At 41.4% G+C, this 18,043-nt stretch overlaps 3 protein-coding genes across 3 annotated transcripts; 1 reads left to right on the top strand and 2 right to left on the bottom strand.

Moving 5' to 3' along the window:
* Positions 1-2,762: 2,762 nt before the first annotated feature.
* Positions 2,763-3,758, top strand: mc3r (melanocortin 3 receptor). The gene has a single exon (XM_071921400.1). The coding sequence runs from the start codon at positions 2,763-2,765 to the stop codon at positions 3,756-3,758; it is 996 nt and encodes a 331-aa protein (XP_071777501.1).
* A 512-nt stretch (positions 3,759-4,270) lies between these two features.
* LOC139928797 (uncharacterized) lies at positions 4,271-9,331 on the bottom strand. Its single transcript, XM_071921454.2, has 5 exons — positions 9,251-9,331; positions 8,947-9,069; positions 8,558-8,765; positions 6,735-6,898; positions 4,271-6,231 (listed from the first exon to the last, which is right to left on the bottom strand). Exons 1-5 carry the CDS (start codon positions 9,275-9,277, stop codon positions 6,172-6,174), a joined length of 582 nt encoding a protein of 193 aa, XP_071777555.1. The 5' UTR covers positions 9,278-9,331; the 3' UTR covers positions 4,271-6,171.
* A 5,888-nt stretch (positions 9,332-15,219) lies between these two features.
* Positions 15,220-16,802, bottom strand: tcf15 (transcription factor 15). Its single transcript, XM_071921440.2, has 2 exons — positions 16,152-16,802; positions 15,220-15,454 (listed from the first exon to the last, which is right to left on the bottom strand). The coding sequence occupies exons 1-2, from the start codon at positions 16,638-16,640 to the stop codon at positions 15,392-15,394; spliced, it is 552 nt and encodes a 183-aa protein (XP_071777541.1). The 5' UTR covers positions 16,641-16,802; the 3' UTR covers positions 15,220-15,391.
* Positions 16,803-18,043: the final 1,241 nt, after the last annotated feature.

Raw genomic sequence — 18,043 nt, 5'->3', positions numbered from 1 at the left:
AGATAGATAGATAGATAGATTTTTAGAAGTTTGAGATAAATATGGAGATTTCATACTGCCAAATGTTCAGTTATATGTGTTCTTAAAACGCAGAGATTTAGAGAGATAAAGACTTTTCATGAACCAAACATGAATAAAATGGCTACTTTAAGAAAAATTTGTCACATGCATTTAGGCTAAATTATGTATAAAATTATTTTGGCTGGATATTGAGTTTTTTTTTTCCAAGGTCATGATGTGACTCCAGGATGAGGTAAATGTACCACAGCAGTTCCACTTCAATTTCTGAGTTTGACGACAGCATTTAATTGCAAAACCACACTGTGGTTTTGCAAATTGTCCATGACAATTGATAAATAAAAACATAAAAACAACTACAGATCCAACAAAGGTTTTATATTTTCTCTACAACATTGTCTCTGCCCAGCTGTCTTAAATTCTTTGCATACATTGTTGACTGTAGTGCCACTTACAATTCTCTACAGAATTAAAACCATACAGGCGGTGCATTATTTTAGAGATATCATTGGTGATATCTTGAAATATATATACATATATATATATATATATATATATATATATGTATATATAATAAAAAATACAAGGTAAGGGGGGTGGGGTGTCAGGTGGTGTTTTGCAAATGGGTGTAGGGATGTGTGTGTGGCTTGCAAAAGCATGTAGGGTAAGGGCGTGTACATTATGTGTGTGTGTATGTGTGTGTGTGTGTGTGTGGGTGTGTGTGTGTGTGTGTGTGTGTGAATGAGGAGAGAGGAGAGAGTGAGCACAGGTGTTAGTGTGCTCAAGTTCTTGGCTTGAAGCAACTCAAGTGGATTCCATCCTCTCCTTTTTCTTCTCCTTTTTTTTTCCTTTGTGGTAAGCAAATCTTCTCAACATGGAAGGCTTCTTGGTCTTTTTGGGGAGTTTTTGATCTTCCTCTCCAGAGCCTCTCACCTCTGCCTATCTGTTGTTGGATTCAAGGGCCTCCTTTTCCATCTCTTCGGCCTTCAGCTGAATGATCTGCTCCTCCATCTTCTGGTGTAAGGCCTCCTCTGCACAGAGCTTTTTCAGCTCCTCAATCTCCAGCTCCTAGGTTTTGAGCTTGATGGTCTGCTCATGGTTGCTCGAGGCCTTGTCTTTCTCGAGCATTTCAGTAAGCTCCTCCACTTTTCGCTGGAGGGCTTTCTTCTCCTGGTGGAGGGCCTCCTCCTCCTCGCTCTGTTCCTTGAACTTGGCTGCAAGCTTCACAGTGCTGGAGGTGATCTTTTTCTGGAGCACGGTCAGCTCCTCCACTTCTCTCCGATGTGCCTCCTCCATCTCTCTGGCCTTGTTCTTCATGGCCAGCCCTTCATGGGCACTGTGGAGCTTCTCTGTGAAGTCCTTAATTTCCTTGCAGAGGTCCTCATTCTGCTGGTGCAGGACCTCCTTCTCTGCCTCACGCTCAGTGGCCAGCTCCTTCTCTTTCTGCAGCATTTGATTAAGCTCCACCACATCTCGGCGGAGGGCTGCCTTCTCCTGGTAGAGGTCCTCGTTCTCCTCCCTCTGTGTCTTGACCTCCGTCGCAACATCCTCAATGCCCATGGCAAGCTCTTTGTGGAGCATTTTCAGCTCCTGGATTTCTTTCCACTGTGCCTCTTTCAGCTCACGGATCTTGCTCTTCATGGCCAGCTCATGGGCACTCTGGAGCTTTTCTATACACTCCATCTCTTTGCGGAGGTCCTCATTCTCGTGGCGCAGAAACTCCTCCTTCTTCTCTGCCTGACGGTTATTGGCCTGCTCACCTCTGCAGAAGACATTCTCCCTCTGGGGAATGAGCCCTTCCTTCTCCATCTAAAGGATGTAAACAGGATTTTATAATTGAACTATCAAATTCAGACTGTTATGTTGAAGGAAATATTGAAGGTTTGTTTATTCAGCAGAAAGTATGAAGTCATGAAAGCTTCGTTCACTCCTTGTGCTTTATTTCTTTGCAGGTAAATCCCAGGTCATGATCCAGAAAATGTTCACTCCACACTCTCTGTCCTTTATACATATTTGCGCCTTTGTCGCTACGCATGAAAATGTCATACACCAATCAATTCAATATAAGTCTTGCCGTTGACTGGGTGTTTTTTGTTTTCCTCTCCATGTAGGCAGTCAAATACAATTAGAGTGATTGATTTGGTATTTAATCAGGTGAAGTGAACATTTGCTCATTTGCAGGTTGACCTACGTGTTAAAAACAACAATTGCGCTGGTTTGTCTCATTTTTGTGGAATAACCCAACATTAAATTCAAAATAAAGAAAATAGAAAAGCCTGACTTTCATTTACAACAAAGTGTCTTTTTTGTGTCTTTCATTTCAGGTCAGGTCAAAGGAATCCCATCGACTTTCATCCCACGTAGGCCTATACATTTTAGATTTCTCTGGTTCTGCTTTGTCTTGCTTGTGTGTGTGTTTGTGGGTCTTTGTATGCATATGCATTTGGTATGTATGTGTGTGTATTGTGTACCTACGCATGCTCTGTTTATTCATAAAGCTCATTGGATGAGCTTGTTCCTTGTGTTCAGATTGATGAGGGGGGGTGCTTGCTTGCGTAAAGGGTCACACAAGGCTCAAAAGAGAGCAGACATCCACCCTCCTCTGAGTCTGGGTCTTCTCCGAGGATGTGAGGACCAGGACCAGCAGCACAGGATCACTGGAGAAAGGACATAAAGGAGAAGCTCTGGGGTGCATCTGACTCACCGCAGCATCCCGACATTGCTCTTTTCAAAACCTTCACCTGATGAATAACTCCTACCGACAGCCTCTGCGGGGAGAGCTTCGCCTCAATGACACCGGGGAGCCTGCAGACGGTGAAGCTTCACCGGGGAACCGTACAGCTCCTGGACTGTGCCAGCAGGTCCAGATCCAGGCGGAGGTGTTTCTGACGCTGGGGATCGTCAGCCTCCTGGAGAACATTCTGGTCATCACTGCAGTGGTGAAGAACAAGAACCTCCACTCCCCCATGTACTTCTTCTTGTGCAGCCTCGCCGCTGCTGACATGTTGGTGAGTGTCTCCAACTCTTTGGAGACGGTTGTCATCGCCGCCCTGAATGACCACCTCCTAGTTGTGGGCGACCGCTTCATCGAGCTCATGGACAACTTCTTCGACTCCATGATTTGCATCTCCCTGGTTGCCTCCATCTGCAACCTGCTGGCCATCGCCGTTGAGCGCTACGTGACCATCTTCTACGCTCTGCGCTACCACAGCATCGTGACAGTCCAGCGAGCTCTTCTGGCCATAGGGAGCATCTGGTTGGGCTGTGTGGTCTGCGGTATAGTCTTCATAGTCTACTCCGAGAGCAAGACGGTCATAGTGTGTCTTATCACCATGTTTTTTACCATGCTGGTGCTTATGGCAACACTCTACATGCACATGTTCCTTCTGGCCAGGCTGCACATCAAGCGCATCGCTGCCCTGCCTGCGGAGGATGTGGTGCCCCAGCGGACCTGCAAGAAGGGAGCCGTCACCATCACCATCCTCCTCGGGGTCTTTGTCTGCTGCTGGGCGCCCTTCTTCCTCCACCTGATCCTCCTCATCGCCTGCCCCAACAACCCCTACTGTGTGTGCTACATGTCTCATTTCACCACCTACTTGGTCCTCATCATGTGCAACTCTGTTATTGACCCCGTCATCTATGCCTTCCGCAGTATGGAGATGCGCAAAACCTTCAAGGAAATCCTGTGCTGCTTCACTAGTGGATGCAGTTTCCATTGTAAATACAACTCTAAACCCTAACCCTAAATACTGAAAAGTTGTTGAAAATGTATGTCTTATGTGATATATAGAGATTAAACCCAGAAACAGACACAACTAATCCTAATACAGATCACACCCAGGCTATGCACAGTGTGCACTATATGTGCAAAAGAATCAATATTGTCTTACTTACTGCAACTGTTGGTGGGTGGGTTGGTTTGTGTACAATTAGGCTTCTTTTTGTTTTGTGAACTATGTCACAAGCCAAGATTATAGCCATATATTTTAGTGTTAGACTACAAGGATTTCAAATATATCAAACAAAGCTGCCGCGAAGAGGTAGATTCAAATGAAGATGTTTAAACATTTTAAAATGTGAATTTGTGCTCCAGTATAATTCAAGATATTCACAAGAAAGGTATTTTGTCAGAACATTCAATTCTGGAGTAAAGTATGAGTTGCAAATAGACGATGATGAAAAAACGTAGTTGATGTAATGATCCATTGTATCTGACCTGCTGTCAGACTGCATTAATACCAGCATGAGTGAATTTCAGCACATAACAGAAAGGTAATTCCTCCACAACATTATAGCCGCAGGACATGCAGCCAAACTGGGACTGGATTTCTGAAATGTTTGCCACCAGAGTAATTATTTGCTTCTTTACACGTCTCGCATAGCAACAAGATAGTAAATATAATTTTGGTCCATGATCGATTTTTATATGAATAAGCAGCTCTTCAGCTCTGTCAGAGATTTTAATATTGTCTGCACTACTGCGAAGTGCCTAATGCTTAGTTAGGGAAGCCCTTCAATTAACCTGTATGAATTGCCCTAATTATAATTACCACCTGAATAAAGAGCTCATCTTTCCTCACAATAGTCTCTTGTGTGATATTGTGCAAGGATTACCTTTATCTTCCTTTTGATTTATTTTCTAACCTTCATTTATCCTGAAAAAGTTAAGCAACTCACAGCTTCACATTCACAGTTACACACATTCACACCTTGTAGCTCCACTGGAGGAGTTGGGGGGTTCAGTGCCTTGCTCAACGGCACCTCAACAGTAGTTTGAGGGAGGAGAGAGCGTCACTGACTCACTTTCCCCAAACACATTTTCCCCAGACGGTCTATAGATTTGAACAGACAACCTTCCAGCCACAAGCCTGCTTCTCTAACCTGGAGGTTACGGTTGCCCCCTGTTATCTTTTTGAAAATCATCCTGTTACATAAGTCCTGATGATGGAGGTGATGTTTGATTTTGTCTGACTGTGCCGGCGTTATCTAAAGAATTGCCAGCAGGTGGTGATCTGTGCACATTTTTTCAAAAGGAGTTCCCCTCGGCGAGCCGCCTCACCTTCTCATGTGGTCTCCAATCGATACTCGCAATAGGCAGTGATCCATGTAATGCATTTCATACATTATTCTGAAGTTGGAAACCAGAGGAGGTCAAATTCACTCCTGTGTGATCAGTGCATGTTACTGTCGATGTCTGCCGCCCTCAGCAGGACAGTATCTAACGCAGCTGGGTGACTTTACACCCCCAACAGAGAAAAGTCAATAGAGGCTCGAGAGCACACAGAAAATAGTTGACTTTTAGTTTTACTGTTTAACCTCAAGAGGACTTAATGTGTCAATCAAAGAAGAAACTGTGGAATTACTGATAACGATTCTTGTTGAGATATATTAAAAGGATATATTGCTGATATTGTAGTGGCAAAATAGAACTGCAGAGTGACACTGTTTCTTGAGTGCTGTCATTTCCTTTTGGACTACATTCACGACAGGAACCTAAAGTATAGCACACGGTATGAAAACCACAAGCCATTTTCACCATAAAAGACAAACCAAAGCAATTTGTATACATTTAACAACAGCATAATGAAACACACCAAGAGAATTCCCATTTATCACTGCACTTTGTAATTTAAATCATGCTGTTGAATATCACAACATCATCAATATACACAAAATATATTTAAGTTTTGAGCCTTAACAATAGCTGGCGGTTACTTTCCTGGAGCAGTTTGTGTGTGTGTGTGTGTGTGTGTGTGTGTGTGTGTGTGTGTGTAATGTAATGAGTGTGATAGTCATATTTCCTCTGTCTGCACATTACATCCTCTTATTTTTGTTTCTTTATGACAAACTTAGTTGAACTGACCTCTTCAGTGCAGAAAAGGCAGTGTGGCCTTTCTGCACAGCAGTGACATGTTTCTACATACTGGGCTTTGCCAAAGAATGCATGATTCTGTTCTCCTACTGTTACACCAAATACTGTATGTACTTACAAAAACGTAAACAAGTAAAAGAAAATAAATAAAAATAAAATAAAATATAGTCATCTCAGCTGATTTTCAGCTGAGACACATTTATGTTGTAGCAATGTGCATTTGCTCCTGTAGTTACAGTATTTACAGCATCTGTGATGTTTTCAAACAGGAGGTGTTATAGTCAGCTTCGCCACCTCTGCTGTTGTTGTCTGGAGGACTTGATGCGAATGGCTCGAACAACCTGAATGATTACCAAAAAAAAAAAAAAAAAAAAAGCATAAGCACACTGTTTACTTGGAAAATGGTCGCCCACAAAATTACCCTGGAAGTGGAGAGAGGCCCCTTAAGAGGAAATGGAACCTCAGAGGATGAGAAACTTTGAGTGAGCTCGCCTACACCTGATTCAGTGGAACTGTTATCAGCACCCACACTGATAACGGCATTGCTCATCTACAGAATATAGTATATATTAATACTGCATTGCAGCTTCTTCTATGTTTGTCTCATCAATAAAAACAAAACAACCAATAAAAAAGTCTGTCTGTGTGCCAACTGCTGATTTCACTTTTCATGTAGCATAAACCAGAATTTGATAATAACACACCTGATCATATTTATATACGCATATATTTTGAAATACAATGTTTTAAACTGTGGGACAGCCTACCAAACTATGAGACCAGGATTATTTCATAACCAGTAACAAAACCATGTAGTGCAATCAGATAAATTATATTGATTTACCCCAATGGTGATTAGAGATAAAACAATTTTGGCGAGGCCTATTAATAAGAAGCCTATAATGCTCCACATGACTGGCAGCTCCTCAACGCGCATGGGGCAGCTGCTGGTGTCAGTGATGTTCAGCTTATCTGCCACTGTTGTCAGGTAAGCCTGCGTCACACAGTCTGTAGAAGAATAACACAAAACAAAAAGACAGGAAACAAATTAGTGTACATATGAAGAGCTTCAGTCCAGGCTGCTATAAATTAAAAATTATCTGATATTTGCATCTCACTGTTTCAAAAATACAGATGATTGCAGTCTCAAACATGTTTTTCTGAGTAAAAGTCTTTAAATAGCTGACAGCTTTTACAATTTTCCATAATGAAATTATTATATTAGATTAGATTAGATTAGACTATTATTATTAGATTTTTACTTTCATATAGCAATCATTTTGTCAGAGAGATTTAGACATTTAGAAAGCTGGTGAATAGGTAAACTATGTATGGAAAACTTCAAAATGTCACAAAGGAAAGGAAAATATTGCGTGTTGGAGCAGATGGATGCAAGCTAGAGTGGGCTTCACAAGACTGACATGCTGTTTGATGTTGCAGTTCTGCACGTTGTGCCTGTGCTGCTGTTTGCAGACTCAAACTGTGAAAATGAGGTTGTGTTATGTTCATAGATTATTTCCTCTGATGAGAAACAAAACAAATCTAATTTGCTTTGTCTATCAGACGTTTGGACGGATAAAGATTATGTCAAATAAAGTACTCATTTTTAGTGTGTTGTCAAAAATTGTCAACATGCAATGACTTCTAGGAGTTTGCAATCAATAAACACCAAAAAACTCTTGATTCTTGCTTTTGGGTGATTGATTGGTCTACAAGAAGGAAGTATTCAGCAGCACTTGGTGAACATAGAAGAAGGAAACCCTTTGCTGAAAGTGAAATGCGCTTTTGCTCTCATAGCCTTCATCATAAAGAATCAATGTCCAATCAAAGAAGCCACCAATGGCCAATGTGACCAATCATATTGGAATTGGTCTACAAGCAAACTAAACTCATTTTATTTCAGTAGTGTGTCTGTATGAGACGCCAGCTGTCATCCACATTCTGCTTGTTATTATTAAGGTGGTGTCATGCAATACATGCTCAATCAAAAAAGGTCTAAAGTATCAACCCACCCAAAAAGAATCAAGCTCCTGTGATGGAGCTTCATTACAGGCATCATTCACAGTCATTTTGTCCTTTCACTTATTTATTCCTCCTGAACTGTGTGGGCAAATTACTCAAGAGAAACTACTAGTAAGGGATTTCTATCTTGAAACTCGTTAGCAGAGGCTTGATGGTTTCTCAGACACTTACAGGAATTTGTCCATATGATCCATAAAACACCAGGGTCATTTAGAGCAGAATGTAATCCACAGCTTAGTTCTTATATAGTGAAACACTGAAATGCAGTTAGGTTGTATCACTGACTGAAAAAGCACCTGGAAATAAGTTACAGTTTGTTGGTTTTTAAAGGATGGAAACTTGCTAAAGCCATTGCATGTCAAGAATTTTGATGACATATTAACAATGATTACTTAATATGGTCTTTTTGTGCTCAAGTACTTTGGCACCTGGAAAAAGACATACCATGTACAAAATATACTGCAAACTGTTCTTAAAATATGGAGGAAAATACACTGTTTCCTACGTAGCTGCTACAATCTCCGTGTCACTGTAGCATTAGAAATGAAGAGCCAAGATATGAAAAAGCTCACCTTATCTGGTCTAATCCTCTCATTGAAAATTTATATATTTTGCCAAGGATGGTGGTAACAGTAATAAACGCACCTGGAACAGTGAGGAGGATTTTGGTGTTTAAGTTTTTTCCCCCTACATTTGCCCCGATGCCACACTCGTAGGTCCCTGAGTCTCCAGGTGTCAGACTGGGAAGGAACAAACTGTGGTCCTGTCCAAATCTGGCGGTCCGAGAGAAGTTAAAGTGCTGGATCCTACTGCCACTCTTCCTGACGATGCCAACTTGTTTCTGGTTGATGAACTGTTCAAAGTGAAAAATAACATGGATGATGGCACCTTTTTTCACAATAATAAATCAAATTAAATGAAAGTCAGTGACACACAAAGTGAAAAAAAAAATAAAAAATTTACGTTTATTGCACCTTAAATTTAGTACTAAATGATTGAGACAAACAGTATATTTCTGCCTGGACATGACTGACCTTATACCATGTCACTGCGCGGAAGTTGGTGCCGTTGATACCTGGACACGGCAGAGAAACATCTTCATTGCAGTCTTCTTGGATTTCTATCGGACTCTGTGTTGCTGAATGCACCAACAGCAGCTGAGAGAGACAAACCAGAATAAATAATAATGTTTTGGCAGAATAAAACACACATCAGAGTATATCATGTCATTGACACGGTCTCTGGTTTAAACAAGCACATTACGTTAAACAACTTTTGTTTGTTATATGATCGAATTGTCAATAAAACATGAATTTTAATTACTCCAAGTCTACTCACCTCAATGAACAAAACAATCTTGGACATCTTTTACAGTTCATCTGTCGCTTACGTGAGCTGACTGAAGATTGATTTCAGTTTTACAGAAATGGAAGTAGGATTTCCTGTCAAGGGGCATATTTAAGTTCAACAAGGTGTTGTACAATAAGATGCATTCAGTATCTTTTTGTGGGGGAAATATGCCACCATGTGGTGGTCGTAGTTGTTACGCCTGTTTGTGAACAGTGCATCATTACTGTATTATTAACTCATTTTCAAATAGTCTATATTAGGACTATAAAATGTGGAAAATGTGTTTGAGGTGCGGGTCACTTCCATACAGCAGCAGCAGGTCAGTGGGTCTCTTCCAGAAGACTCTCCAAGACTGACTGTCTTACACAGAGCAGTCAGCAGGCTCACATCAAACACACACCAGAGGCTGGCTTATCCTGTTGTTTTCATCCCAGGGAACTCCCCATTGTCTCCCTTCAACCATATTATTTGTATGTGTCGCTCTTGTTGACAAAGGAGGCAGATATATGGTTATTAATAGGAGACTGGCTTTATGGAAAAGGGAAGAGTGAGGTCTTTGGATTCCACCATCTGGATTAAACAATGCCTCATTCAGCAGCAGCTGACACAATGAGCGGCAGGGAGGTAGAAAGTTATTGAGGACCAAATAACATCAGTGGAAATGAGGATGCTTGGCCACTTCCTATTGCAAGCCTGTAACTGCAGCTGTGAGTGTTTTTAGCTTTAGAACAGGCAACAGTGAGCAATTGCAGACAGAAAAGTATGATACTCCACATTTCTACATAATCCAGTAAATGTGTTCTCCATTATCTTTGTGGTGATGCTTGTAACACATTTTCAAAATTATTTTTCACTTGTTAGGCCATGCAAATGTCCAGGTGTCCCAGTGTTGTGCTCAGTAAAACACACTTTAATCAAGCACAAGGGAATTTTACAGTTGGTGCAAAGTATGTGTTATACTCCGGAAAAAGTGATAATGTATTATCGAAGGTCAGTGATTGGACAAACCTCGTCTGAAAACCGTCCACGTTAGTTTGAGATTAGCTTGGAGGAATCCTTAGTCATCAAAGTTGCGATTCTCTGATGGTTTGAAATATGTGAGTAAATGCACGTGTGTGGTGTGTGGTGTGTGGTGTGTGCATGTACGTGTCTGTTTGGTTCTGACTCTCCATATTGTAGCTACAGTGTGTTGCATACTACAGTAAGTCCCAGAGGTTGTTAGCATGCCCAGCTGCATGTGTAGGTCTCCATGTTTCTGTCAGCGAGGTTGTTCATTGCACACTCTGCAGCCTCTGATTGAGGAAATCCTCTGACTGTTTGCTCTTGTGCTGAAATGAAATGTCCCAATGGTTCCGCCGTCTCTCCCTTAGGCCCAGTGCAGGGAGATTTTCCCATGAAGGCTGCGCATGTTTACTACGCTTTGACCGATAAGGCTTTTGGAAGGCAGATACCAATACCAATCTTTCTGCACTGAAGTGGCTGATAGACGATATTTTAAGTCACTTCTCAATGTTTTTAAATTTGATAATTTTCATGCCAAAAATTACAAAATTCAGTGCTTCTCCCAGAATTGTATTTTTAGCCGTATGGAAAAGAAACAGAAACAACATTAAAACCATCATGTGACAGTAAAATTCTCCAATGAAACCCAGACTAATGAAATTCTTTTAAGGTTAGCAGCTCTGTAAGGCAGGGTGACCATAGTAGGGGAGACTCTGTGATACATTACCGTCTTAAAATAAATAATTACTTTACAAAATACAATTTTGAACATGCACATTAATAAATGAAATGTGCAAAAATAAATTTCCATTGCAGGTTTGCAGACTGTTTTTATGTAGCTGTGTTCCGGGAGGAACCTCCATCATATCAGCACTGACTGGCCGATATCCAATATTCAGTAAAAGGGCAATATCGGCCTGATATATCGGCAAACCGATATCTTGGTCTCACCTTAATGTACACACATTTCACTCATGCATAACACACAAATAAACACACACAGCAACACATGCTCTTGGTGTCAATTCTCATTTTCATATTCTTCGAGTTTATGATTATTTTTCTTGAATCCATGCAACATGTTTGATCTGGGTAATACAGTTGTTCTTAGGATGCTGTTGATTGTTACAAGACCACTGCATTTGGCTAAAAGCGTTCCTGCTTTTGTGAAGGAATTGCGGCCATAGGGCTGAATCACATTGTTCAATTGTTTGTTTAAGGAAGCAAAGCCTTTGAGTCACTATTACTGGATTCTCACCTCTGCCTCTGGGCTTTGGCAGGCTGCTGAGTGCTGGGCGGGTCGTCCAAGCCTGCACCAGAACAGAGCTGCGTTACGATGGTCTGCATTGTTCCGTAATTTCTTCTCTGGGAGTTCCTCTATTCTCTGAACACCCCCTCCCTCTCTCCCTCCACCCTCCTCCATTCACTATCCATGCACAGCCCTCCATCATCCTCCCCTGTCTCCAGGCCCTGCCAAACTCTCTGGCACAGGAAAACAATTGTTCCTGTATGTTTGGGAGAATGGCCTCAGACGCAACCTGCTCCTCAGACACTCTCTTCTCCCCACAGAACCTCAGCTGATGGTCAGGCAGACTTCCTCCTCCTCCTCCTCTGGAAAAGCGGTCATGTACGGTCGGAAGCAGGGTATCCAAGTCTCAGGACAGGGAAAAACACCAAGTGTCTCACAGCCATTAATATCTTTGACATGCAGGCTGAGCGAGGGGGCCATCTCCCCAGTCAGTGAGCGTTTGAAACGTGGTGAAATAGACTTTGCTTCAAGCTGAGAGAGGATGCTATTAAAATATTACCCCATGTGCAGGTTTGTTTCCATAAAGAGCTCTTTAGAAAGACTCTCTGGGCTACAAAACGCTGAAGGTAAGCACCCATCTGGGAATCAGGGCTGCGCTCCCACATGATGTTGAAAAAACGTTTGACTTCCTTCCCTTTTCTGGATCATCTATTTTAGTTTTTCCTTTTTTTTGGGTAAGGTGAGGGTAGGAACACGTTTGAGCAGCCAGTGCTGACAGAGCAGTGATTTGTGTTTACTATATAAAGATGGCTTTTAAGTTCAAGTTTTTTTTATAGTGCTATTCCTCACCAGGTGCATCGTAAATGTTCCCTTTTCTACTTCGGAATGCTTTACTTGTGCAAAAGTTATTTATTTGTATCACCTTATCATAATTAGTCATTAAAGGGGAATAGGCCTACTACTCAGTGACAATTTGTTTGATATTTGTGCATGAATAACTCTCTCCAAAAGCTAGAAACAAGAAAACTAAAACTTTAATCTGTCATGTCACTAAGATGTAGAATATAGCCTTGAGCTTCTGTATGACAACATAATAGAGACAAACTAAACTTTATTATATAAAAGTGCAACCATCTCTGATCCAAACGATGTACTCATATCTACTGAAAATCATAAAGAAAGTTGTCACTGTCACATGTTCATCCAACTAAATAAGACAAACAATATGGCAGAAGTAAAAGAGAAAAAGTAACGAGGGTTTCCTCTCCTTTTGTTTTGTATTTTCCATCTTCCACAAACAATAGAGCACACATGTAGGCCATTTTTCATCTCAGGTCATAGAAGTGGCAGGGGGAGGTGGAACCGCCGTCTAGCTTTATTTCACCCCCGCTGAAATTCTTCCGGCACAAAATCTCTTTGGGCAGCTGGGAGATGCAAGCTTCCGAGGAAGAAAAAAACTCACCAAAGTGAAGTAGTAAAGTATAAACGTTTGCAGCCGTCCCCCAGGTGGATCCATATCCTTGCCTGTCAGACATGTTAAGCAGATCCACAGTGACCTTATTTGCTGCCTTTGCTTTTCTCCCCTTCTCTTCTTATGGCCTCTGTCATCAATTTCTACCTGTCATCTTGGAAAAGGTCTCCCTCCGAATTTGTTGAAAACTCAGTTTCGTTCACTCGCTCTGGAAGTACCACCAGAGAGCCGTACATCTGGGTCCCAGCGCCGGATGATGTCAAGACTGGCGCTGACCCAAAGCCTGCCGCACAGAGAGGAGCTCAGAGGGGTCGGCCGTGCATGTTTTCCCTTCCTGTGCCTCCGTGACATCTTCCTGCCGGGGGGAACCTCAGGGAGCCATTCCAGGAGGCCTGGGCCCGAGCATGAAGGACTTAGCACAGCAAATTCTAATTAGCCTGACAGGACAGGTGGGGAGGGAGGTGGGGAGGGGGGTGGCTCAGACCCCCAGCAAGCACCTTTAACTGCCTTGAAATTCACTTTCCATATCGCCTCCCCTGTCACCAGGGAGCCTTCCTCTGTCATTTTCAGGACTAAGTCTGCAATCTGATTCAAAGTGATCCCAGACAGGAACTTGTGAGCACTGGTCTCAACTGTCTGTGTGTCTGAGCCACAGTCTGCCTGTTGGACCGATCACTACAGTGACTTTTTCTGACTGGAGAAGAAAGAAAGAAAGAGCCCCACGGAGACTGCTTTTGCTTAGCAGCCCAATTTCAATTGACTAGTTAAGAAACATTTTGGTCTAAGTTAGTTCTTTGCTATGGAGACTGTGTTGCAAGAGAATATAGCAAATACAGTAGAAAATGCAAAACCTTTTCTGCATTCTGCAACTGGTCATATTGTTAGTGAATAAATGTTTAATAAATTATAAAACAAAATGCAATTATTTATGGATATGTAAGATTGCAAAAATGTCACTGCCAAATGTTTTACTAGATACAATAAACATGTAATTATGATCCAGCCAGTCTGTATTATGAATCATGATGCTCAGGGCTGGATGTCTATTTAAGGGTGAAAGTGAACCTGGGAAGTGCAGATGTGTGAACTCTACTAATCAAACCGTATCTACTAATAAGATACAGTATCCTGAAATTATAGAAAGATAAGTATTTTCACAGTCGACACCAGAATTATATCAGCATCAGTCTCCATCATTAGATGTCAGCAGGGTTTCACTTCTGTGCTCCACCATGACCTCCGACCTCTCACCCCATCTCTCCCTGTCCATTGGGCCCACAGCAGTGATTTATCCCTTTGACATACCAACAGCTGTGTTGGGGGCTCAGAGCAGAGTGAGGGCTACTATTTGCCGTGACTAATCGATAACAGACTTCAAAAAACAGCAACCGTGAGATTTGCAAAAAATACACCAGTCAATGACACCAGAAACCCTGACCCTTTGCTGTGGCTCCACGGGCTTCATAAACAACTTCTTGGCAACGCTATTGGAAACAATGGAATGGAATGTGTGTGTGTGTGTGTGTGTGTGTGTGTGTGTGTGTGTGGGCGGGTGGTGGGTGTTGTCACATAAAAGCCATTTCACATTTCTAATTTGGTGATATGGAGGATCGATGTTTGCAAATGGAGCTGAAGATAAAGATATTCATTGAGCATTAGGCTGTCGAACAAAAAGAAACTTTGCATGGGAGTCTTCATAAGAGCTGAAGTAGTCAAGTGTTTGGGTGGGGACCAGTCTTTTTTTTCACTGCATGCTCTGAACTGCTTGTTATAAAATAACAGCACCCTTCCTTATATAGCTACCACCCAACTAGCAGAAATAGAGGAGGTCTCAATAGATAGATGCTATACTTGTTTCTCCCAAAAAGACAGCACATCTCATTTTGTTCTTTTTCTTCTATTTTTTCTTATAGAGTCTCTTTTATATAGTCATGTAGCTTTCCATTCACATCCCACTGTAACCACATAAATCAGAAATATGTTCAGACAAGGCTAAAACTTAATTTGCTTTTACAAGTATTTCTTCAATTGTTAACAAACTTACTATAGTGTTACAAGTGATTTCTTGTCAGCATGGGATAAACTTTATTTCATCAAAAATAATCAAGAGTCAGGAAGAAAATCAGCTTTCATTTTGATAAAAATATATTTTATTTTAAACTTTTGCATTCATGCTCCAAAAAGTCATAAACTCTAAACAAATGCACTGCATTTTTGAAAGGCTCATGCCTAATTTCTCACTCAAGTATAAATAGTCTCTTTGGTTCCGTTATTTTATCCAGCAAGTGTGTTTGTGTGTGTGTGCGTGTGTGTCTGTGCGCGCGCGCGCTCTGTTAAACCAGCTTTGATTCTTCCCTGAGAAAGTCTATGAGGATTTTCAGGTTGCTGATCATTCACTGGTCTTCAATCAGCGTCTCATTCGCAGGGAGCCCAGCCCTCGCATTTTTAAACAGTCTTTGCCATCCTTTATCTGGAAAAAAGAAATGGAAATCAATTAGTCATACAATGCCACAACGCCTTGGACAAAATGACAGATTCAGCATTTTCATTATTTTTTATTTAAGCATATTTAATTTATCTGCCCCAGACTTCAACAGATTTATTTTCTAGGGCAATGACAGCATATCTAATAAATCATTTCAAGATAATTTATACAAATTACCAACCCACTGACAAGCGCATCGTTATATTTTTAAGGTAACAAGGAACCATGAGCTAGCTCACTAGTATTTGGTGTATCAAATTCCAAAAGGATGCTGAGAGTTATGCTGTATGTTATTGTGTTACGTTGTGCACTATAGTAGTGTGAACTATTAGGTAAAGAGGTTATAGCGATAACCATCTACAGCTGTGTGAGGAAGGCGTGCGTCATGAGAGACAGTGCGTAAAAGTGCTTTTTACGCACACACACCCAAGACAAAATAATGGAGTACAATAACAATGGGTATGACTAAAAGGTAAACAGATACTGCACGAGACACTACACCCCTATAAAACATTATCAAAACCAACAAATAGTGTCTGGTCTCAGAGATGATTGGCCTATTTCATGCCAATAACCAGCCACTGCGTCATATTTAGCATATTTTAACACATCAATTGTATTTAAGCTGCACTGGGGCTTTGGGCTGTTTGGTTGAAAATATGATCTAAATAGCAGTAATTACCCCTTTCCTCTGGTTGCTCAAACAGAAGGTGCAGATGGTCCGCGGCTGCTTTGCGCCGCTCTCTCCTTGCGCATAGACCGCACCGAGACACGGCTGTCCATCACCGCTGCCGCCGTCTCCCAGAAGAAGCACGTTGGCCAAGTGGGAAATGTAGCTGGACGCCAAGCGAAGAGTTTCTATCTTCGAGAGCTTTCTGTCCACCGGCTCGGTGGGAATCAGAGTCCGAAGTGCCGTGAAAGCAGTGTTGACGCTTTGGGTCCGGTCTCTCTCCCGGGCATTAGCTGCGTTCCTCTGTTTTATAATCACAACGTTGCCTCCTTCCGATTTTCGTGAAAGCCTTCGTCGTTTTTCGGTGGTGGAACAAACTCCGTAACTTTGATCCGAGCTGCCGTCGCTCTCGCTGCGGTTTTCATCATCCTCGGACATCATGCTGAGGTCCGAGTAGATCAAGTGCGTCGCCATAGGCCGCAGCATGGCGAAAGTCATCATCAAAAGTTTGCCGATCCTAGCCCGAAATAACTGCAGAAATCCTCTCTGTAAAATCAGTCCTCTAGGTCTAACCCTATAGAGCCATCTCAGTATTGAACGAAGGCTGCACAGAACCGCTGAAAATAATCCACGACGGTTCTGATATAACTGACCGACCTCTCATCAGTCAGGAGTCGACTTTCTTTGGCCTGTTGAACGAATGGACCCGGACTACCTGGTCAGCTGGACTCTTATAGCTGGATGGGAGGAGTTGCCAAAAGGAGTCTACCCTCATAAAAAGAACTATAGCAATCCTAGAATACAATTTAGAAGGATATGCACCTATACTACAATTATCACAACGAAAGTAGCCTAAGCCCCTGTAGGAAAATTAAAGAAACATTATAGGCCTAGTGATTTTTCGTTTGGGTAATTAATTATCAATAACAGCACGCTTATATAAATTTTAATTTAAAAAAAAAAATTATTATTATATGTTTATAGGTTTTATGGTTTCATTTTTGGAGAGAGAAATTAATGCTGTCTATATTTCTTATTTCACCCAAACTATATTTCAGCGAGATATAGAATATACTTATAGCTACCTATATAGCTGTAGCTGCAGGACTCTCTCGCCTAATTCATGATATCAATTAAAAGTCAGATGCATGATTATAAACTTGCAAAATTCTCATCTAGGGTATTTTAATTTTAATCCCATAAAGAAAGAGAAGTGTTGGTTTTTAATTGCTTTTTGACAGTTACCTTGTGTTTGCTTGACATGTTTATGGTGCTGCCACCCGCTGAGGTTTATTTACCTTGATTTTAACTGGGCCATATAGTCAAGGCGCAAAATGGCGCTTTTTCCATAATAAATAGCTATAATATCAGCTTGCCACTCATTCCTTCATTGTCACCTTGATTAAAACAACCTGAGGACACGAGTTAAATCAATTTCATAACAATTTTGTCCGCAATTACGCAGGCGCTTGGAGTATTGAAGTGCATGTGATTATGTTTGTATTGTCAACTCTCAAATTTCCAATGGAAACTGTCAAGTCTCAAATGTAAGGAGTTCACTTCTGTTCTTTGTATCTTTGAATATCTTTTCAGGAAGCCCAATTTACCTTTTTCTGCCACTAATGCACATCAACATATTGGCCTATAGGCTCTCTTTTACTGAATGCTGACAAAACTTACATTGTAGAATTGATATCGTACCTATTTCCTGGAGTTTCTATATACTTGTTATATCTAAATTTTCCTATGGTCTTGTATCAGTAGCTGCCCTTGCCTCATGCTGAGCAGCATGGGTTAGGCAGAGGGAGAAAGTGAAGTGTGAGTAAATAAACACTGAGCAGATGTCCAGGAGTGATCCTGGAATGGCAAGGATTTATTTTCTTGTTGGTCTGGGTTTGAAAAAA

This window comes from Centroberyx gerrardi, chromosome 14 (genome assembly GCF_048128805.1).
Source record: "Centroberyx gerrardi isolate f3 chromosome 14, fCenGer3.hap1.cur.20231027, whole genome shotgun sequence".
Lineage (NCBI taxonomy): Eukaryota > Metazoa > Chordata > Actinopteri > Beryciformes > Berycidae > Centroberyx > Centroberyx gerrardi.
Note: the sequence above shows the minus strand (reverse complement) of the source record. Positions and strands in the feature narration are given on the sequence as shown.

What these genes read in the sequence shown, in the direction of transcription:
- mc3r (XM_071921400.1), top strand. Translation starts at nt 2,763, where the DNA reads ATGAATAACTCCTACCGACAGCCTCTGCGGGGAGAGCTTCGCCTCAAT.
- LOC139928797 (XM_071921454.2), bottom strand. Translation starts at nt 9,277, where the DNA reads ATGTCCAAGATTGTTTTGTTCATTGAG. An exon ending in AATCCTCCTCACTGTTCCAG is followed by an intron (nt 6,899 to 8,557) that starts GTGCGTTTATTA and finishes ATTCTTCTACAG; the next exon opens with ACTGTGTGACGCAGGCTTAC. An exon ending in TATCTCTAATCACCATTGGG is followed by an intron (nt 6,232 to 6,734) that starts GTAAATCAATAT and finishes GTAATCATTCAG; the next exon opens with GTTGTTCGAGCCATTCGCAT.
- tcf15 (XM_071921440.2), bottom strand. Translation starts at nt 16,640, where the DNA reads ATGATGACTTTCGCCATGCTGCGGCCTATGGCGACGCACTTGATCTAC. An exon ending in TGAGCAACCAGAGGAAAGGG is followed by an intron (nt 15,455 to 16,151) that starts GTAATTACTGCT and finishes TCTTTTTTCCAG; the next exon opens with ATAAAGGATGGCAAAGACTG.